This window comes from Ambystoma mexicanum, chromosome 6p (assembly GCF_040938575.1).
Source record: "Ambystoma mexicanum isolate Mex_15411 chromosome 6p, UKY_AmexF1_1, whole genome shotgun sequence".
NCBI lineage: Eukaryota > Metazoa > Chordata > Amphibia > Caudata > Ambystomatidae > Ambystoma > Ambystoma mexicanum.
In genome coordinates, this window is record NC_090935.1 from 291,854,574 (window position 1) to 291,878,245 (window position 23,672).

At 46.1% G+C, this 23,672-nt stretch overlaps 1 protein-coding gene across 1 annotated transcript in view; it reads right to left on the reverse strand.

Moving 5' to 3' along the window:
- Nucleotides 1-23,672, reverse strand: part of TXNL1 (thioredoxin like 1) — a 226,981-nt gene that overhangs the window by 87,440 nt on the left and 115,869 nt on the right. The window contains exon 5 of the mRNA XM_069627028.1: nucleotides 12,436-12,505. Within this exon, the coding sequence (XP_069483129.1) occupies nucleotides 12,436-12,505 (70 nt within the window). The remainder of the gene's footprint in view (nucleotides 1-12,435; nucleotides 12,506-23,672) is intronic.

The following is a 23,672-nucleotide window of genomic DNA, read 5'->3' on the forward strand; positions in this document are numbered from 1 at the left end:
TTGATACCAACTGTCCCTCATGGGTGATGCATTGGTTTTGAACCAATATAGCTGGGAAAGGTTTTATCTATACTTCATTGGGGATTTTAAAAGTGCTCACATGCTCCGAGAACCTGATTACCTGTTTCCTTCCATTTCCTCTTTTACCAACCTCAGAATTTACGAAGTACAAAAGTGGTATATACATACCGTTACTGCCCTAGTTAGTGAAGTCATCTGCTTACAATCACATGTTGTGCATAGACTAGCGAGCAGTCCCAGGAGATGGTGGTGGGATGTGTGAACAGCAGCAAAGAGATATTTTAGCACTGCTTGTCCTACCTGAGAATCAGACTTAAGACGGTCTCTCTAAGCAAGAGTGTTGGGTGAAAGTATGAACATAAGGAACAAGTTACTTACCTGTAACTGTTGTTCTCCAGCATGGGTCTGGCATGGATTCACATGCTCATGAATATTCCCCGTCGTCAGGCTGGTAATCCTCGGTAAAGAAAAAATCAGTATCAGTTTCTTTTCTGATCTGTCTTTCGTAGTAGTAACCAATCACTGATCTCTGGGTCATACTGCACCCAGCCAATGACTGCCCTCTCCCTAAGCCCCGCCTCTGGCAGCCATCCTCAGATTTGGTAGCACGCAAAGTGACAGTATGACCAAGTGAAGAGCCGCAGAGGGGTAGGCGGGAGGGTTCGCATGTGAATCCAGGCCAGACCCATGCTGGAGAACAACAGTTACAGGTAAGTAACTTGTTCCTTCTCCAGCATGGGGTCTGGCATGGATTCACATGCTCATGAATAAAAGAATACATAGCAGTACACACATGCACAACCACGGGAGTTGGCAAAGGCTCAACATTAAGCATTACATCCAAAACTCAACATTAAGCAATTCTTACCTCCTCACCAGGCTCACCTTAGGCGAACAGGTTGCGCAGCACTGCTTGGCTGACCCTGGACTCCTCCCTGGAGTCCCGATCGACGCAGTAGAATCTTGTGAAGGTGTGCGTCGACCTCCACGTAGCAGCCCTGCAGATGTCCAGCAGGGCACACCAGACAGGAACGCCGTGGTAGCAGCGATCGCTCTGGTCGAATGGGCTCTCGGACGGCCAGGCAGTGGTCGGTTTGCCAACCGGTGACAGTGCATGATGCAGCCGAGAGCCATCTGGAAATGGAAGTCTTCGAGAGAGCCTTCCCTTGATGCACAGACCCAAAGTTCACAAACCGCTGTGACGTCTTCCGAAAACTCTTTGTGCGGTCCACGTAGAACTTCAGCGCTCTAGCTACATCCAGCGAGTGCAAAATCCTCTCGGCCGGCGTCAAAGGCGACGGGAAGAAAACTGGTAACACCAAGGGCTCGTTGACGTGGAAGTCCGACGGCACCTTGGGCATGAAGGAGGGGTGCGTCCTCAGCACCACCCTCGTGTTATGAAAAGTCAAGTATGGAGGCTTGCAAGATAGGGCCTGGATCTCTCCCACTCGTCGTGCGGAGGTGATGGCCACGAGGAACGCTGTCTTCCATGACAGGAACTTCAAAGGCGCTGAATGTATAGGCTCGAATGGGGCCCCTCCCCCCCCCATGAGCCTGGTCAGCACCACATTAAGCTCCCACGCCGGAGCAGGAGCCTTCATAAATTCCTTCACCAGGCGATGAGACCACAAGGACGCCCGTCCCGTAGTCCTGGTATATCGGGAGATGGCAGCCAGATGTATTTTGATGAAGGCGTGAGCCAGTCCAGCTTTGCCCAGTGACAGTAGGTACGGCAGTACTTGAGGGGCTGTAATCCGCAGAGAGTTAATCTTCTGTGCACGGCACCAGACAGAGAACCTCTTCCACTTATGACCGTAACACTTGAGAGTTGAGGACGCCCTGGCTTTTGCAAGAACTACTCTGCAGTCAGCCGGGATTTCGTACTCTCCAAACTCTAGTGCTGCAGGAGCCAGGCCTGCAAGTTCAGCGACTCCGGGTCGTGATGAAGAATGGCAACTCCTTCTCTGGAGAGAAGATCCGCGTCCGCCGGCAGCTTGACTGGTGGGGACGTTGAGAAGTCCAGAAGGTCCGGGAACCAGATCTGCCTCGGCCACGCCGGTGCGACGAGGATCATTCTGCACCTGGACTTCTTGAGCTGGTTGATGAGGCGGAGCAGCAACGGCAACGGAGGGAACGCGTATAGAAACAGGCCGTCGCAAGGGAACGAGAAAGCATCGCCCATGCTCCTCGGCTGCGGGAACCTGCTGGCGAACCTCTGGCACTTGGAGTTTGTCGCCGTCGCGAAAAGGTCGATCCATGGTTTGCCCCATCCACCTGGTCCTGACGTAGTTCCCACTCGTGGCACGAGCGCAGCACCCTGCTGAGTGAGTCGGCGATAGTGTTTTTTATTCCTGCCAAGTGGAAGGGAACCAGTAACATCCCCTGGGCGACGGCCCAGTGCCACAGATCCTGGGCCTCCTCGGATAGGGCTGGGGATCTGGTGCCTCCCTGCTTCCGTATGTAGAACATTGTGGTGGTGTTGTCGGTGAAGATCCTCACCACTTTGTCCTTGAGGGACGGAAGGAACGACTTGAGCGCCCAGAACACTGCTCGGAGCTCCAGAATGTTGATGTGGAGAGACCTCTCCTCCGGGAGCCAAAGGCCTCTTGCGTGGAGATCTCTGGTGTGGGCTCCCCAACCCTCCAGAGAGGCATCCGTCGTCACCGTCTCCTGAAAAGCCAGGGTCTGAAAGTCTGTGCCTGTAGTGAGGTACGCACGGGTACCCCACCATAGGATCGCCCGACGGAACTCCTCATCGAGAGGGATCCTGTCTTCGAAGCAGCCCGTCGCCTGAAACCAGCGGGCGTCGAGGAACTCCTGTAGCGGACGCATCTGAAGTCTGCAACGGGGTACAAGGTAGATGCATGAGGACATCATCCCGAGGAGGGACTTGATGGACCTCACCCTGGTCACGTCCGTGGCTAGCAGGCGCCGCACCTTGCCCAGAAAGGCCTTCGTCCTCTCCTCCGACGGGGAGGCCAATTGCCCCACTGTATCGAGCTTCACTCCCAGAAACAGTGCTACTTGCGACGGAACCAGGTGGGATTTGGGGTGGCGAATCCCAGTTCCGTGAGCAGCCGGACGGTCCTCGCTGTGTGTTCGACGGCGAGTTCTCTTGTCCTTGCCCGGATTAGCCAGTCGTCCAGGTAGGGGTAGACGTGGATCCCCTGCAGGCGCAGCTGCGCCGCCACTGGTGCCAGGCACTTGGTGAATACCCTGGGTGCCGACTTTAATCCGAACGGCAGGGCTCTGAATTGGTAGTGGCGTCCCTGAACCACGAACCTAAGAAACTTTGTGTCCTTTTAGAATGGGGATGTGGAAGTAAGCATCCTCCAGGTCCAGCGACGATAGGAAGTCGCCCTCCTCCAGCTGTCCCCCCTTCTCCAGCCAGGCGGCGAGGCAGGAACGTTTGGTCCGTTCCGAAAGGTTCTTGCAGAACGCACAGTCCTTCTCCATGTGCGTCTTGTCCTCATGAAGGCAGTAGAGACATCGCAAATGCTCGTCCTCCTTGAAAACATTTTGTAATCCGCATCCAGGGCAGCACCTGAACAGCTTGGATCCGGGCTTCGAACTTCCCTTGTCCTGGGCCATGTCCGTTGAGGTAGGCCGCAGATCTTCCGGAAACCTCCAAGAAGTGTAAACTCGACGAAAACTTCACACTTGAGGGGCGTAGAAGAATTCCGATAACGGGTCCCTGCTATCGGAAGTAGAAACGGTGGAGCTGGAGGCTCGATTAAACCGAAAAAATGAGAAAATCTCCTGAAAAAGTGCGAAAACGCAGCAAAAACTCGTGAGCTAAAGCACGAGGACTCCCAACACTTGAACGTGCGGTAAAAGTCTGAGGATGGCTGCCAGAGGCAGGGCTTAGGTAGAGGGCAGTCATTGGCTGGGGGCAGTATGACCCAGAGATCAGTGATTGGTTGCTACTAAGAAAGACAGATCAGAAACGAAACTGATACTAATTTTTTCTTTACGGAGGATTCCCAGCCTGACAACGGGGAATATTCATGAGCATGTGAATCCATGCCAGACCCCAAACTGGAGAACTCGGGTTGCTGCCTTCCAAATAGAGTCTAGAGGAACATTTGCAATAAAGGTTATAGTAGCCCCTGTGCCGAGTAGAGTAAGCTCTAGGCGTAAACGGTAAGTCTGTCTTGGCAAAAGTAACAGTGTGATGCATTTAACAATCCATTTGGAAATAGCTTATGTAGAGACAGGCTGCCCTTCCCAACCAGCTGCCACAGAGACAAAGAATTGGTGTGTCTTTCTTAGTGGATCAGTCTTTGAGGTAGTATACCACTGCTCTAACATCTAGTGCATGCAGGCTTCTTCCAGTTAAGTGAGTAAGCTTCTGATAGAAAGTTGGACATTCGATTGCATCACATGGAACTTGGAGATGAATAAAGGCACAAAACGTGCATGTGCGCACAATACAATCTCGTCTTTGGCAATAGTCACAAGTGGGTCCTGAACTGAAAGAGCCTGCAGTTCGCCAACTCTCCTTATAGGGGTAATGGCGGCTAGGAAGGCAGTCTTATAGGCGATGGCCTCAAGACTAGCCTCATGCATTGGATAAAAAGGAGGTCCCAATAATCTTGTGAGAACATTCAAGTCCCATCCGGGAGTTGAGTTGAAAATAGTAGGGTGAAGTCTTTTTACCCCTTTAATTAAAGTCTTGATTACAGGAACTCTCCACCATGAAACCTTGCTCTTAGATGTGATATACGCAGAGAGGGCAGCAAGGTAGCCCTTTTGAGAGTTGAAAACAAATCCTGATTCTAAGAGGTGAGTTAAAGGACTACATCTTAGGTGAACTATCAATAGGGTTGATGTTCTCAGAGTTGCAAAGCATTTCCACTTATTATAATAACAGTGTCTGGTATTGGGCTTACGTGCCTCTTTAAGTGGGTCCATACACCTTTGAGGTAGGTGGAGATGCCCAATTGACTTCAGGAACCAAACTGCTAAGTTGAGTGTTTGGGGGAACGGGTGCTGTGTTTTCCCTAGTTCTTATGACAGCATGTTGTACGGGCAGGGCAGTTTCCTGGGAGGGGAGACCGACATTCACATGAGATGAGAAACATGGCTGTTGGGCCTAAATCAGTGCCACCAGGATCCTGACTTTCCTGGTGCATATTGTGCACTATCCCCTTGAGAAGGGGGAAAAGCGGAGGCACATTTCCCAGACCATGTTATCCAGAGACCCTTCCCTGTGGACCGCCTCTGCAGGTAGCTGGACGCATAATCTGGGCATTGGGCATTCACCAAAGTCGTGAGCAAGTCAATGTCTAGATAACCCCATCTGCAAAGAGGTTGAGTAGAATATGTTCCTGCAAGCGCCACTCGTGCTCTACGGGTAGGTGCAAGTCTCTGATGAGCAAGTCTGGCAGAAGATTGTGTTCCGCTGGCACATGTTGTGTTTGAGTGCCCACTTCCAAATGTTCTGTGACTGTTTGTATAGCCCTGGAGTGTAAGTGCCCCCTTGTTTGTTCAGATAGTTCATGGCCATGGTGCTGTCTGTAAAGACAAGAACTGAGAGGGGACTGGAACAACATGTTTTGAATCCGCTCATTGGAGGGTAAGACGAGGCAGTCTTCTGTCCGAACAAATTAGGGCCCCCAGAAACTATTGGCCTTGACTTGGGACCAGACTTGACTTTCTCGTTGATTGAAAAGCAGATCTACATTCTTTTGGGTGTTCAGACACGTACCCTACGAGTCTCCAGTTAAGAGCCAGTTGAGATAATGATGGACTGCCTGCACAGGTGAGCTGCTGATACCGCTGGTACCTTTGTAAACACCCTTGGGGCGGAGGCAATGCCAAAGGGGAGCACCTTAAAACTGATCGTGAATGTTCTCCACCTTCAACCTGTAGGTACTTTCATATTTCAATGTTGCCAGCGGACAGAAAGTATGCATCTTTCATAATCAATGTGACCTGAAATCTTCCTGTTGCAACTGTGGGCTTACTTCCTGAAGAGTTGTCAATCTGAACTTTTGCGGCTTGACATATGTTAGCAGGACGCAGATTTAAAACAGGGTCCTTGGTATTGATCCTTTTCGGGTACAATAAAGCATATTGAATAAATACCTCTTCCAGCAGGATTTGCAGATGCTCTCCCAACAATCATACAGTCATCTATTCTTGGGTGGGTGGTAGTAGGAATTCTATGCAGGACACATGGGCGACAGTCTTGAGTATTTTATTATTTATATACAGGAAGAACAATGCTCTTTTAATCACAAAAGAAGGTAGAATAGATAAAAAATAAGATTTGACGGGAAGCAGTGAGCGTCTTACAATGGGGTGAGTTTGAGGGACATTCTGACCAGGTTGTGGAGGGGACTAAACGGAACAGTCAACAGGGACAATACATAAGTGGACATGCATAGATAAAGGAAAAGCAACATTGGACATTTTTAAGTGCAGGTAGGCGGTAAGCCCGCTGTGCTCAGGACAGGAACATGATGGGTGAAGTGGTAGAATGGATGCAGAGGAAGTGAGAGACAGAGGCAGGTTATAGGCGAGGAAATAAATGTTAGCTAGAAGGCAGATGAGCGGTAGCTTAAGAGCGTAACTCAGGGGAGAGGAGTTGGGCCCACTGATCTGAGGCGACACCCCCGCCTTCCATGTGTCGGTAAAAAGATGTTAGACACACCTCACAAGGGAGACATGAAAGGACCCATACTGCGGAAACATTTGCTGGTTGGGGAGCCTTTGGTTGCAGAGGGTCTCCCTCTTCCTGCATAGAGGTACCCTGACCAGAAAGCCAAGGGTCTCCTCCTGACTCCTAATGCCCCCGGGGGAGTGTGAGGGGTAACACTGGAAAGACCAGCGGGTATTAAATTGCCCCTCGCTGGACAAAGGGTTTGACAGAAATTTGGTTACTTTATTTTAGAGTGATGCTTTTTTTGGAGGTTTCCAGGGCCTCATGCACCGCCTTACAGAAAAGAGCAGAATCTTCTACCTGCTTATTGATGAGGGAAGCCCGAGTCTCTGGCTTAAACCCTGAATTTTTTCAGCCAGGCATGGAGTTTCAGAAGACTTTCTTGTGCGAGGAAGCGTTCCTTCATTTCAGCCAAATCCAGAGTGTTCATCAAGATGTTGTGTGCCAACAGGCACCCTTCAACGACCACAGCTAACAGTTGCGTTTGAGATGGTTCCGGGACATTCTGAAGGCCCTCCTGTACGAGTCCCCATTGTACATTACTATAGCTCACGAGGAGCATGGTGTTATTGGCAATTTGAGTACAGAAAGAAGCAGAGGTGGTGACACGTTTGGCAAGAGCATACAGCTTCTTACAATCCTTGTCTGGGACAAGGATATCGGCACTCCTGGTCTATCCTGGTGGTTGTAACGACCAGGGAGTCCGGGACAGCATGGCCTCCGGTATACAAAGGGTCTGAGGTTGCCGGGCGGAACATCTTTTCCACTCGAGGGTTAACTGCCCTAGTGAGGGATGGCGTTCGCAAGGAGGGAGCCAGGCACTACTTCCGAGTTTAGGAGGGGGAATAGCCTGGCTGACCGGGACCTTCTCCTTAAGGATGTCCTCCAGAGTCTGAATCAGGTTTGGCTTCTTGGGTGACAATTTTAAAAATGATCAACCGCCTTCTTGAGAATTATTAAAAAGCATCTGGTCAATAGAGGACAAATCCCTGGGTTGAACAACAGGAGGAGTGTCAAAAAATAGGTTGTTAGGGTCATGGGAAGGGGTAGTGTGCCAAGTGCCCCGATCATCAGCAGAGACCCAGTCTGGGTCTTGAGTGATGGGATCCTGAGATGCATCATCTGGGTCAGAGACATAGTAGATGTTCTGGTCAGGGTCATCCAGGAACACATCTGCAGCAGGTTCTTAAGGATATTTTTCATCCGGGGATGCAAAATGTTCACCTGGGAAAAGAAGCCTTGGGGACTTCAGAGGAATAGGACAAGTAACCATAGACCTATGCCTCTTGAGGATATCAAACTGGTCAGAAAAGTTGATAAACTGGGCCATTTTTTGCAATACATGCCTCAAATCTCTCTAGTACACCCAGAGGAGTTGGACCCATCAGTGTGAGGTAAGGGCTGAACAGGATCCTGCTCTAGGGCCTTAGAGGGGGGGGGAGGCTGGAGAATATCCCTCAGGTAAAGGGGTAGCCTTTTTTAGGGTCAGAAGCATGTGAACAGGCTTTAGAGAGCTTCTACCGAAGCTTTGGGAACCTCTTGGATAGATGGGCCGCATCGAGAGCTGAAGATTTAATGGGAACGACCGCTGAAGCAGAGGTCTTAAAACTGTGTGTAGGATGTGAGGGCGGATGCGCAGAGGGCGCTGAACCACGAGGCTCAGTAGGCCCTGACGAACAGGCCTGCGGGCATCAATACTTTTTTCTGCAGACCCGGAAAAAAGCATAGGTGTAGTTTGTGTGCCCTTGTCGACGGGTTATGATCTCCCCATTGCACTGCCAGTGGCATGCTTGTCGGGGCTGGGGACAGACATACAGGAACGTGCAGGTTCCACCGTTAAGTCTACAGCTTACGAAAGGGAGCATAGGCTGCTGAGAGACTCCTCATCCGAGGCAACGGCACCAGTGGGGTAGTGACTCAGTCTGCATAGCGTAGGCCGCCCACCGCTTGGTGCACCCGTCTATTAAGGTTTTGGACTGAAAGTTTACAGGCCTTGCAACGCCACTCATTGTGGTCACGAGGGAGGCACTGATTACACTGACTATGTGTAGCTTTCCCGGGAAATTTACTGTTGCAAGATGGGCAGAATTGAAGGGGTGTTCGCTCCATAACAGAGAAATGGGAGCCAGATTGAAGGAAAGAGAAGAGGGGCAAAGAAGAGGCATTCTTAAGAGAAAGCGAGTAGTAAACAGGGCCCCACTCTGCCTTCTGTGAGGCCGGGCAGGAGGGCCATGGCTGCGAGAAAATCAGTTGCTGAGCTGTCACTAGAAGTACCGTCGGCGAGGCAGGAACAGTCGGTGAGTATCAATCGATGAAATTAAGCGCAAACCCCTTAAAGGCAGACAAAGCAATATAAAATCTATACGAGCTCTGCACGTGCGACCGACTAGATGGGTGGGGGAAAAGAAAAACAATCTGGTGGGACATCGACGCATGAAGGATTTTGGGTACACTACACATCATGTTGGGGATAGTGTTACAGTCATGCCCACATGCCGACTTCCCTTTTTGATCTTCGAAAGAAAGATGCAATACTCCACTATTACCACCAGATGTCAGACTATGTATTTTATTTACTTTTGCATCTATTTCAGCACACAAAGTCCCGAGGCATCTAGTTACAGAAAGTGCATGGTACATTAGTGCAAGAAAACGCATATGGTTACAGACATGAACAAATGTGCATGTACACAGGCTGGCAAAGCCTCAACTCGTGCTACAGGGGGCTACATCAGGCAACATAGCGTCAAGTAGGTGTGATTGTATAGAGTGGCCAGGCCTAACATCAAGAAGTGAAGGGCAACATTAGTACGGCTGTCTTACTACGAGGACTGAGCAGGTGGTAGACGGGTAAGTAGTGAGCATAGAAGGGAGGTCTCACCCACATGAGGGGTACTCTTAAAACACAAAACTATCATGTCGGCATGGAGATGAAAAACATCTAGATTAGTTTTAAAAAGGGCTTCTTGAGGCACAAAACGAACATGGCTGCATAGAGGTGAAAACATCAGGAAATGTGCTAGTTAAACTCTGCACTATAAATGTCTTTCACACATGCATGCATTCATCATCCAATAGGTTCGAAGACTGACGAAAAAAGGAATAATCACAGCTGACTTTCACACACATTATGTTTAAAAGTTTAAGTATACCAGTGAAGTGTATTCTTGGTGAGGGGTGGGGGGCGTTACTTCACTTGCAGATTCCAATGACTTAGGCCAGATAGCTGTGCAACTGCTACCATTACAGAGCGTGGACCTACCTTTTGGTCACAACCCATTTTTACCAATCATTTCATATACCTAACTAGAGGGCAGTAGACAATCTACCCAAAAACACCGGAGGGAGTTAAGACCAGGGCGATAAGACATCTGGTGGTATCGGAAAGAAGTCTAGCTGTGGTGTCCCAGCCCACAACTATCAGCAAGTGAACTTGAAGAATGCAAGTTATTTATGTAAATAGATGCAAGACGACGACACTCTGAAACAACAATCCTGCACACACCAGTTTTTCCCAGCACAGCTGAGTTTTCAGTCGTGATTGTGGGGAGAAAAAAAAAAGAAAATCTAGCAACAATACATGCAGCCAATTCACAAGATGCCAAAGAATCCCCAAACAGGTGTTTTATTGGGCTGAAATGGAAAGGCAACCCATTGCTATTTCAACAGGTATGTCTATGTGCAGAGGGTAGGCATGCAATGCATGCCATGGCTCACAAAATGAACTAGCCCACTAGCATTGGCTAGTACTTTTTATGCATGGCGAGTACCATTTGCATGATACTCGATCTTGCAGGAGAGTATGGGGATGTTAGAAGCTTTTTTCATTTACTGCCAACACACTGTTTGCAATAAATGGCAAATACAGGTTTCACTGGGTTATAGGTTAAAGTTTCGACTCAAAAGGGTCGAATGACAAAAGGGTCGAGTCAATTCGACCGAAAAAAAGGATCACATTTTTTTTTGGGCATTCCCCCCCCAAAATCCCTGTTTATGGTATAAAACCACCTTTTTTTACCTATACTAAATAAAAAAAAAATATACATTAAAAAAAATTCGATCCTTTTGTTTTCAGTCAAATGCACTCTCACCTTTGGCATTCGATCCTTTTGATTTCGTAACTTTAACTGGACACCGTTTCTCACTGTGCATGCTTGACAGCATTGCAGCAAATATGAAGTGTGCTTTTGGCGACATGCACCCTTTTACAAAAAACACAGGCAAATATTTTGTTACCAGTCCGCTTTGGGCAAGTGCATTACTCTTGGTCAGAGTATGTAAAATGAGGAATTCGCCCTGCAGGTCTAGTAGGATTTTTAAGAATGTGCAGGCCTGCATGCTCGCCTGTGCACTTCCACCATGCCAACTCCACCTTTGTAATTCATCTCCTCCTTTCCCCGTGAGCGAACATCTTATACGTTTGCCATAGGTATGGGTCAACAAAAACTAAAATAAATATATTGAGAAGGTTGAATTTGAGCATTGTTTTGTTGGCAAGCTATTTTAAACTTCACATACTTTTTGGACACGAGCGCTCTGAAGCAGCACAGACCTTTTTGTATTATACAACTCTACATCCAAACTATCGCTGTTCAAACCATCTACCTTTTGAAGATTCTGGTCATACAACACTGCTTTTATGGGCCTGTTAATTTCAGCCCCGGCACACTAGGACTATTTAAGCGATCCAAAACATTAAGGGGCATCTACCTTTCACAATTAATTATAGTGCAGTGGAGCCACACTCTGCCAGATTTTCACATCCCACTGCTTTATGGCAGGCTGGGCATCACATCCAAAAGTATGGTTATGCTCTTCCCTACAGCCTTATCACTGGGAATTAAATCCACCCTTTCTCTCCAGCAGGCATTTTCATCTCAGTCTTCTAATGTTGGCACCCAGAACCATGGTTTTGAGAAACTATGCTCGAATATTAGATATTAAAGCAAGTTGTAGTCTAACCCAATGGTCTCCTTCCAATAGCTAGTGATTGGCCACGGCACCCTGTGCTTGCTTATTGAAAGCACATCAAAGGCAGGTTTACTTCGCCTGCTGCCTATGGCAACCACTTATGACCCCCAACCACACAGGGATGCAGGTGTGTCGAAGCTCCACTCCCACCGCCACATCAACAGCTTGATCCAGCTTTCCTTCAATGCATCAAGGAGCATGTAGAGGCCAAAATGCACGTTTTTAATTTAGGCTAGGATTTGTGGGTTAGCAGCAATACACTTCTCTCAATTCTAAAGAGCACGTCCAAAAAACCATGCTACGGTACATTTGGTTACTACACCCAAATATACAAGGAACAACCCAGCACAGGCCGTCCTTTCACACTCCTTTTATAGACAGAGCAGCAGTAAAGCTCTTTTCAGAAAAATATAAAGAGGTTTGTAGTTCCTAATAAAGACAGCGCTCTCATCACTCGCCTTTCGCAAAAGACATGCACCCTTCTGGTCTCAAATGAGATGAGCCATAGGGCCTCTGTATCTGGATATATGCACCGACTGTAGCAAAGTTAAATATTATTTCATAAAGTGTAACCTGTTTATTGGTGAAGACACTGAAATATCAGGCTGGGGACACAGAATAAATAGAGTAGTCGAGAGTGAAGTAACACCAATAGGTAAAAAAAAATCTGACCTCCATTTTTATACATTATGTAAAAGGAACCAACAATTGAGTGGATGGATATTCCTCCTCAGCACAATCGATTCATTATGAACTAAACCAAGTACTTAACTTACCATTATCTGGTCCATGAAGTTTCATAGAGTACAGTTTAACAGGTTGATTAAAAGCTACGGTCATGAGAAGCTGTGGAAAAATGAAGCGTTTACTTTCATTAAAGTTATAAATATAGGCAGTGGTATGTTAATTTTTTTTAGATTAATACAATAGTATGCAACAGTTCAAATTTTACTAAAAAGTACAATCGACATTATGACAAGTCTGAACTTGGTAACATTCTTAAAGTCATGTAACAGGAACACAAAGATGTAAACATTCTAGAAAAAAAACAAATAATTTTATGAATGAGAATTCGAAGCTTCTACAAATAGAAGGGGGGTGCGTGTGTGTTATGGGAGAAGTTGAACAAATCGTTTGGAAAGGGCAGTAATAACAAGAAACCCCAATACTGCTGACAACCATACCACAAAAGCAGTCATGGTTCTTGATAAGCTGCATAGTGATCTTAAATTACTATGGCTTTCATGACCTGCCGGGACGGCGAACATGGCATGGGACGGTGTCCAGTCAATTCGTCGACCTCAAATTGGTCGAATGACATTTGGTCGACGCAATTTCGTCGAAAACCATTTCGTCGAATTTTTTTTTTAAATTATATATATTTTTTTTGGGTGTTCGTTTAGGCAAAAAAAGGTTTTTTAAGGCAAAAAAGGGGGGTTGGGGGGGACCCCCCCCAAAAAAATAAAAAAATAAAGGGTTAAAATAGAAAAAAAAAAAATTCGACGAAATTGTTTTCGACCAATTTGCTTCGACCATTTGTCTGGTCGACCAATTTTTTTCGACGAATTGACTGGCAACCCATTGAACGTCTCACCAGCCTGAGCTAAGGCAGGCCTGAGCAAAGAGTGCCTCAGCGCGAGCTGTGGGCCGTTGTAGGCCATGTCCGCCCGACCGGCAGGGCATGAAAGCCATTCACACATCAGGGTTCGTCCTGGGTGCGAATGGCTTTCACAATTTTTCATCAGGAGATCGGCCCCGTTAGCGTAGCCGATCGCCCCATGAAAAACGAACAAATATTTTAAAAAGAATAAGATGGCCACTGCCAAATGGGAAAAGGACAAAAGGCAAGACGGGAGGAGCTCCGGGACTTGAGAGCAATGCTCCGGTCCCGCAGGTAAGTGGAGGGGGGTGCGAAGGCAACAGGGAGGGAGTCCCTGTTGCCTCCCCAATGAAAAAAGGAGGAGAAAGAAAACACCACCTTGGGAAGGGTCTTGGGTGGCTGGAACATATTAGTTTGTTTATTTTATTTATATAGCGCTCCAGACCCGGGAGTAAATGGGGACTTAAGGATAGGTTACAGGCACAGTAAATAAAAATTGCAATGATACATTTGTAACGTTATGTACAATATATACAGTCAGAGGTAATTAGACATACAGTTGTGGCATTTATGCATGTACACTATATACAATTTGTAGTGGGCTAAATCAGACTAAGGTTGGTTATTGTTAAGTAACCATCCAATGGTAAGTTTCCTAAATAGTTGGAAGGATTTGGTCAGTTTGATGTTCAGAGGCAGGGTGTTCCAGAGTTGATAGGCGAGGACCGTGAAACTCGAGCCGCCGGCTCTTTTAGAGGTGAATCTGGGCACTGTGAGGCATAGAGTGTTGGAGGATCTGGTAATTCTGGTGGCTGGCTTCATGGTGAATTTGCTTGTGAGGTAGGGAGGGGCAAGGTGGTTTAAGGCTTTGTAGGTAAGGCACAGGGTTTTTAAGTCAATTTTTTTGTTGAATGGAGAGCCATTTGCATGAGATTCTAGTGGCAGAGATGTGTTCAGGCCTAGAGATGTTTAGTGCTGTTCGAAGCGCATTATTTTGGAGAACCTGTAGTTTATTGATGATAGAATGGTTGGCACCCAGGTAAAGGCTGTTGTAGTAGTCCAACTTGGATTGTATGAGAGCCCTAGGCAGCGTGAGGGAACTGCTGGTCAATAAAAAAGGTCTGCAGGCTCTAATTAGCTTCCCGGTGTAGGCAGTGGCTGAAGTGGTCGTGTTTACTTATTTAGCGAGGTTGGTGTTGGCGTCAAGATAAAAGCCAAGGGTTTTCACATTTTTAGCGATGGGGATAGTGTTGCCATCTTTAATGATGTTGGTAAAGTCCGTGCTAAGTTTCTGTGAGTTATTAGGTGATCCGACAAGAAGTTCGGTCTTCTCATCATTCAAGCAGAAGCCGTGTGTGGCCATCCATGCCTGAATGATGGAGAAGATTTTGTTGATCCTAATGACGTCAACACTGTAGTTACCAGAGATGGTGAGGAGTAATGATGCAACCTCTATCCATATAGATGTATAATCCACTAGTACAAGACGATATCTGGAATCTTTGTCTAACAACTCAATTGAACCTTTGAAGTCCAAAGCTACTTTAGACCACACTATCTGGTACTTCGACAGGTTGTACGGGTTGTGCCCACACCACTTGGTTCTCATCACTAAAGACACATTTGGCACAGTCTCTAACTTTCGTTTCACATCACGGTCTATGACCGGCCACCAATATGACTAATGTAACCTTTTGTCTGTAAGTGTTCTTATGTTCCTCATGGGCATGTTCAACTAGCTGGTTCTTAAATGCTATGTGAGGCAGTCATCCATCACTTCTGGTCTCCCCAAGGACTCCCTGCTAATTCACCAAATACAGATTTGTATTTCTTGCCTTCTGCACTGTTTTCAAATTTAGCCCACCCTTCTCTCAAACCCTTGTGACTCCAAACTTTCAAACTTAATTATCGGTCCTTTTCACTTTCTTCCAACCACGCTTTCTTATCAACAGCTGCCCCTTCCTTTTTCACTGGCATCCCCTTTTCCTGTACAGGTAGCCTGGATATGCAGTTAGCCACCTAATTTCTCTGCAACAAAACTATAATCTTGGAGATCAACCATCCATCTCCCAATCTGTGATCATACAGGGCCCAAATGCTCAAACGTGAACATGTGGTTTATGGTCTGTCCTTACGACATAAGGTAAAATGAACAAAAGAGTACCAAAAGGTTTAAAAGCCCAAAATACTGACAACTTCTCTTTTTTAATAACGAAATACCGTGTGTCCGGATCCCTTAAAACTCTTGAGGCTAAAGTCATTTGTCTATATTCGCCGTCCTTCCTTTGAGATAATACACCCCCCATCACCCACGTCACTGGCATCAATTATTAATAACATTTTAGCCTCAACATCAAATGTGGATAGTGATGGCGCTTCATCCACATTTTGCTTTGCACTGTCAAACTACTGTTGACAATTATCCAACTAATTGAATGTTACATTTTTATTCAATTCTTCCCTTCACGTGAACGTTTTTTCTCTGGTCATCCTGGAATGGATTTTACATAATACCCTCCAACCATTTGCCATTTCCCACTTACCTTCTCCCCATGTCCTTTTCACCCCACCTGATTACACCATGGGTGGGATCACAGTTTGCCTATACGGGTAAGGTTTTGGTGCTTTAAAACCAATATGATGATGTGAACAGTACAATATAACATCATAATACTCTGCCATTCCTAGAAATGATCGTAATTTTTCCTTGGGTATTATCAATAATGACTCGCTAAACCCCGCCTTCCATCAATAGTATGCCTTGTAAGGCAACAGTAATAAGCAGGGCTCCAGATAAGGAGAGTACTAGGCCTTTTTACGCATGAAAATCTTGTAAATACGTCAGCTTTATTATTGTCCTGGGTACATTTACACGCAGGTTTAGAGCAGAGGGCAGTGCAAAGGTCAGGTTACTTGACAGAAACCAGAAGGCTTCTTGTGATTTTTATCTACATGGATGTAATTGCAAGCCACCTCTGAAACAGAATGTATTTCTCTGAAGCCTTTCAAAAAAATAAACTGCACGCTGATAAAAGGAATGGTTTCTTTCCATTCAGCTTAGAAGCACTGTGCATGTTTTCCTAGAATTTTAGGATTGTATAAATAATAGGATGGACAACTAAATTGCAATTGAGATTAATTTTTTAATTATTATTATTTTATTAAAGTTATGCTTTTTTCCAGTGAAAGCAAACCAGTATTGCACAATTGTATTTTTCAGAGTTCCGGTGCTGTGTGCATAATCATGCAGATCATTTTTACACTTCTAATTTAATTTACGGTCTAATTATAAAAACAGTGTGTAAAATGATGACTATGCATAGTCTAGTTTACATCCATTCAACCTTGCAGTCAATGGGGTACATTACTATAAAAAGGTCAGAGGCAGTCGTCTTTGCTCAAGGGTGAGTAATTGCCATTACACTCATCACAGGTGTTCTAGCCTCTCAAATCTTCAAGACTACGAATACAACATCCAAAACCTGACTCAAGAAAGCGCAAGCGCTGTTCAAAAACAAACAAATGAAAGTTACATTGGTAATTGAAACAGAAACTGAGCAAAACCTGTCCCTGTGATAATCCAGATGGGTATTAACTTTATGTAGCGCTTCATAAATAGTTTGTCATACATTTAGGTACTGCGATTATTATACCTCAGTCGATACCCAGTTAACCAACCTCTGAAGGATGTTAGTCAATAAGATAGCTCAGCCGGTTGAGCACTCGTCGCTGCAATCTCTGCGTTATCTGTGGGTTGCGGGTTCGAATCCCGGCAAGTCCAACTCAGCCTTTCATCCTTTCGAGGTCGATAAAGGAGTACTGACTTTGGTTTGGTGGTAATTGTGATAAATATGTTCCATGTACAGCGCTTTGCCAAAAGAGCTATATAAATAACATTTGACCACTAGATATAGAATTTAGAATGGAGTCCTTGCCTCTCTGCACTGTTTTATCATAACACTGGCATACCATTAGGTAGTAATAGCTCCAGGAAATTAGGACTTTCATCGGTGTCCAAAATTCTAACCCGATTCTTACATTATAAAAGTATTAGAATGTGAAAAGGGGTTATAGTCTATCCCCCCCCTCCCCCCCCCCCCCCCCCCCCCGAGTGTTTCAGCACAAACAGTTCTTTTTCCTCATAGTTACAGTTCTCCCATCCAGAGGGTATTGCTCCCTTCCCTTAAATTTCTCACACTCAAGATGCACTCTTTTGCTTCTTGCTTTCACAGTTCAAACAATTTCTATTCAGAGGATATTGCTTCCTTCAACAGGATTTCTCCCACTCAAGGGGCACTCTGAACTGTGAAGAAAGGGAGCAACAAACAATTTCTGTCCAGAGGATATTTATTGTTCCCTTCCCCTGATGTCTCCACATTCCAAAGAGGTTGTTTGCCTCCTCTTAATTCTCAGTTCTCTTCCATTTGGGTGCGGTCCCAGACACGCAGGTACACTGCCTGGTATAGTGTCCTACCAGGGCTTTCACTTCATACACTTTGGGTGCAAGTCCCAGACTCGCAATTCTCAATGCCTGGTACACTACCTGATCATGACTTCTCAGATTATTCCCATCTCTTTATTTTATCATGCCTACTGTTTTCAGAATCTGTGCCCTTTTCTGTAAAGCATCAAGTCTCAGACCCCTTCTTAATCATGTGTGGGTTTTTCCAATAATGTCTTGGGAGACCTACCTCCCTGTTCTGGTGTCCCAAACTACCAAACTGTTTCAGTACGCAGCATATCCTTTTAACCGCCCCAGTGTCACAATCCCTTTGCGTGGGCTCACGGCCAGCTTCAGGTTCCTTTGCGTCCCCCAACTCCAACCCCGTTTACGTTCTGCAGACTGGTCTGCAGATGCCTTGCTTGCTTCCCGATCTCCGCCACATCTCAGGCTTTCTCCAGCAGCTCTCCAGGCGTCTCTGCAGCAGACCTGTCTCTTGGGCTTCTCGCAACGGCGTCTCCAGCCTCTTCAACCGCACAACACAGGCTGCTTCTTCTGGCTATCCCGACTCGCTTCGGAGCAGTGAGTCTCCTGCCATCTTGACGCTTCCTGCCACCTTCTGGTTTCAACAAACTAGAGCGAGTCTCTAGTTCTGTGCTCCAGATTGCGCCCCTACTCCTCCTGGTCTCAGTCTTCTTCTAAGGAGAGGGGTAAAAAGGCTCACAGTCATAAATCACATGGACTGGCTCTATATTGCAATATACCATATGGGTTGGTGGAGTCAGAGAGTAAGTGTCATGGCCTGAATGAAAGGGGGTTGGAGGGATACCAGGGTTTGGCCAGCAAGTCTTCCTTCGTCTCATGAGGGTTACCTCCCCACATATGGTCCTCCCTCAGGCAGCCACCCCCAGGGTCAGGATCAGGCAGCGGCTGCCCTTTCCTGGCCACATGGGAAGAGGGATTTTCTCCAGTGTGGGAGTGGCAAATTCGCTAGATTTACCACAGCCCCAAATAAGTAACACTTCGCACTCTCACTTGGCATTTGGTGATTTTCATCATTAAACCCTTCTCCTGTAACAAATGTAGTACCTAATGCAAATGCGAACAGTGATGGAGCTTTATCTACATTTCGCTTTGCAGTGTCAAACTCCTGTTGACAATTAAAGATAACTTTTTTGGTAATTCCCTCATGTCAATTATGTTCCCCCTCGTACCCTGGTATTCATTTTACATACTACTTGGCCATTCCTAAAAATGATCTTAACTGTTCCTTAGCTATGGAAGCAGGTGTAGTCATGCATGACCTTCACTAAACCCCAGTCTGGGTTCGATACCACGGCCATCAATAGAATGGCCCAAATAAGTAACACTTTCACTTGGCATTTGGTTATTTTCACCCTGTAACCTATTTAGTACCCGATGCACCCTCTGATCACGTTCCAATTCAGTGTTTCCCCATACAATGCAGGGTTCGAAATTAAGATTGATAAGCAGCAGCTAAAACCATCTCCTGGATGTTGGGCAACACCCAGTGGACAGGAGCTGCTGCTGGGGAACCAAGAGCCACTGCCCGGGGCATGGCAAATTTAACTTCCAGATTAGATGCACACAGTTTTTTTATCCATTATATATGATTCATTATGTTTTAAATGTTTACTAGATGTGTCCCCACTCTTCTCCATTAGCATATATACTCAATGTAAAATGCAGGTTTGTAAGGCACCAACTGCTCGGGGAGCCAAAAATAGCTCCTGGTGTCGGTTGGTTTCAAGCTACCCAAGCTCTCCTTGGTTATAAGCAGGCACTAAATAGCTCTCCGCTCCCCTCAATGTCGAACCCTGCCAATGCCATCTTGGAAATAACTCACTCCTGCAAACTTGCTAAACAATTCCTGCATGAGTTGCTGAAAAACATCGGCTGTCGTGGCTAACAGAAATGGCATCCTGTGAAGCATATACGCCCCAAATGGTGTAATAAACCAAGTCAAATGACCGAATGACTTGTGCAGGCCATTTCCTGGTATCCAGATCTAAAGAACCACGATGCGTGTCCCACAATAGTCAAAAGTTCATTAATATTCAGAAGTGGATCCTTGTTGGGGGGTTCATGTGTTATATTTGTGACAAGGGGTGCAGCGAATTGGGCACAATGTACCAATTTCATATTTATCCAGTGTAGTGAATGGGATAGGTTTGGGGTATATTTTTTTAAAATGAATAAATATTACTTTTGCACACTACATATAAAGATAAAATGCTAAAACCGCCAAATGAAATATAAATGCAATTCAGAGATGGTGTGCTACCAAGTAATCAGAAACTGAGAGAAGGAGAGTTTTTTAATGTGCATGCGAAGGGGCCTGGCCTGAAGAACCCACTGTCAAGGAAAGATATTTATTAAACATGCATGCACACGGAGGAACACACAAAGGGAATTTATAAATCTGCATGTAGCAAGCTTTTATGAATTCATTCAGACTTTGCAGCCAGCAGTTTGTGCAATGAAGTACAGGTGGCTGGGAAACCCTAGTTCTGCAGAATTGAGGGCTGGGAGGGGAACAATGATTAACCAAGCAGATGGTCAGCCGTGAACAGGACACAATGTTTATGGCTTGGTAGTTCGGCAGGAGACAGATGTAATCTCTTTAAGTGCATTGATGTTTCGTAGAAGGACACCGGCCATTTTGACCAGCTATAAACTGGGGTGGATGAGATAGCGATCGTCATTTCAAAGAGAACTGGTTTATTCAGCCTTCATGTTTTTGAACCATGTGCAATAACAATGAAGGTTAAAGGGCTCCGGCCAGTTGTTACTAGTAATTAGGTTTGTACAACAAATGCTTAACTGTGTGAGGTCATGACCTACCATAGGTGAATCCCAAGAAGGGGTGTGCTATAAAAACAATCTGAAGATGGTATTTAAGATAAGTGGCCAATGAGAAACGAATAATTGGAGAAAGATGGAATTTCTTTATATAGGTTTTGTCCAATCACATGTGGGAGGTGGATTGTAATAAAATATATGGGAGTGTTTTAACTGTTGCAAATATGTATATAATGTGTTTCGGAGAGACTTGGGTTAGTTTGGCCCCATGGCGCCATCTAGCTCATCCCCGTACAATTGTACAATCAAACCTGCACTAATTCCTTAAGTGATGGGCCCACTTTGGGTTAAAGTGATTAGGAGCCCACCCCCAACCTGTCCACCCAGAGACTGGCATTCAAATCACATAGATCAATGCGCATCCTTAATCCTCCATCTTGCTTCCGTGCCAAAATGATTGGTGGCAACCATTCGGATGCTTCAATCCCTATAACGCCTTCAGTTACAAGTGTGTTCAATTCCACATCGGAGCACCTCAGGTTCACGCAAGTACATGTTTGGGGGTGTAAAGCAAGGGAGGGGTAAAAAAAAAAAAAGGGGTGTTAAGTTTTGTTAAGCCAGAGTGTGGGCGTGAAATTAGTTCAGGATGCGCGGTTTGGAAAAGTCTTGTTATGATCTGTAACGCTCACCTGATTCTCGCAGAGGCGCCGGTCTTGACTGGGCGACTACCGTATCTTGTGTAGCACCCGGTTGGCTCTTTGGGCTGGACCTCTGTGCACTGTATGCCTGACGTGTAGAGTAAGATGTCTGCAGATAGAAAATATGGGGTTAATGAACTGGGGTTATTGGGGTGTCCCTATCTCTTTCCTCTTCTCCTCTCCTGTAGACCCCCAAAGGTTAACGCTCTCACCTTAGGTAAGTGAATGCCGAGCTCTCCATCTGCCTCGGGGCAGGGTGCTGTAACCAGTTTCTTCACTGGATAGGTAGCGCAGGCCTCTTGACTTCAGAGGACTGCTGTCCGTCGTTTACTGCACGAACGGTAAGTTTCGAGTCATTCAAATGTCTTTAAAGTCTTTAGTAATGATGTCTCTTGTTTTGCAGGGTTCCGGCGATGGCGGATGACGGGCTGAAGTGAGTTGAAGATGGAGCCGGTGTGGTGAATAGAAGCGCCTGGAAGCACGTAAGTAAGCGCTTGTTGCCTGCTTCACTATGCGCTCTAACTGTCTTTTTATTTTGCAGGTACGAGTTCGGAGCGGCTGCAGGGTGCCGGAATACCCACTGGATTAGATGTGGAAAGGAGTAATGGCACGTGAGTATTAAAGTTCCCCAATGTCTTTAAACGCACCTTGTTTTGTCTTTCAGATGCGGGATGCAGCGCCGAAGGCCTCCGGAGCGTGCAAATAGTTGGTAAACTTTTGTCTTTCAGATGCCGGAATGCTAACCTGTTCTTTCTTGTCTTTATAGGTGTTGCTGAAGACTGGATTCAGGATGGTAAGCCTTTGCCTTTCAGATGCCGGAATGCTAACCTGTTCTTTCTTGTCTTTATAGGTGTTGCTGAAGACTGGATTCAGGATGGTAAGCCTTTTTCCTTAGGCCCAGGACCGGATGCAGAAGACACGATGAGCGTTCTGCTGCAGAGGTTGCAGAATAACGCAAAGCAAGATTCATCCACCGGGTGTGGTTTAAATAGCCTCCTGTAGTGCTTAGGTGTCTCCTTCCACAGCCACGCCTAAGTAAGAAAAGAGTTCCTGGTAAGAAAAGAGTTCCTGCCTTCCAGAAGAGTTCCAGTGTTCTGAATCTAGGGAGTGGCTCCAGCCCCACCCAACAGGAAAAGTAGTTCCAAACAGAAGAGGATCAGAGGCTCAACTGGCAGGCAAGTAAGCAGCATGGTCTGCTGAAGGTAAGTCCACCCAAGCATTATGAGCCCGGCGCTTCCAGCGCTGGGACTGGGCATATTTATGAGCCTGGTGCCACTGGCGCCAGGACTGGGTCCAAAAGGTCCCAATTGGGACTGGTTGGCACTCGGAACCTGGGTTATGGATCTGCTTCCAAGGGAGTTGGGAAAACCCTGACCTTTTGGAAGCAGAGATCATGACATGATCAGAGTGGTTGAACTGTGCCGTGTTGTATATATTTACCTAGTTTTTTATTTTAGCATTGTGATGGGGTACCTTGCCCCGCATGCCCAATGTGTGGCTTGTCCTCATACCATTTAGTTTGCTTGTCTGGTTGACTGGAGCCCTCACCTGAAGGTGGGGTTGTGTCTCAGGGCAAGTGTAACTGTAGATATCTTTCTGAAGTAGGCCTTGACATTCCGTTGTATTTGCTGTGCATGCTGAGCCCCTCACCTTGATTTTCTTGGTTAGTCGAAATAGTGAAGGGAAACTTCCTATAGTCAGGAAAATACTGTTTTGTATTAGAGAAAAATGTAATAGTGATGGAGAGCAGCAGTGTGGAAAGCATTGCGTCCCTCCTATGTTCGAGTGGTGGGGATACCTCGTAAACATTGGCTGGCGAGTGTTTTTGATAAGATTCTGTCTTCTGTGTGTGAGAAGTAGAATTGAAGTAAATAGTGAAGTGAGGTAATTGCAGTATAAACGAGTACGGTGAATAAGTGTACAACTGAGAAATTTGGTAAGGGTAAAAAGGGAGCTCTTAGGGGACATTTTTTCGTGCCGCAGTTTCGGCTCAGTGTCAGATTGTTGGGAATCTTTTTTTTGATAACTTGGGTTGGAGACACTGTTGAATTATTTGTACCATGTGTTGCCCGGCTATAAGACATACATTTTAAAGTATCAGAATCAGAGAATGGTTGTGGGAGTAAGGGGAAAATGATAAATTCTTGGTCTATTGAGAGATCCCATGATACAGGGTTATTGGAGAACCTGCATACCTTTTTAACTACAAAGCACATAGGCATGAAGTTCGAGAAGCAGTTAAACAGATTGGAATTATGGAGAATGTATGAAAAAAGCGTGAATGGCCCCAAAGTTGAAATTTTGGGTGGTGGCCAAAAAAGGAGGGTGCAGGAGTTTCTTCTGCACCACCTACATATTGGTGCTATCCTCTAATGCCAGCAGAGGGGTACAAAGACCCTGAGTCCGTATCACCATTTTCTCCAGTAGCTATTCCAGTGGTTGCAAGACGGA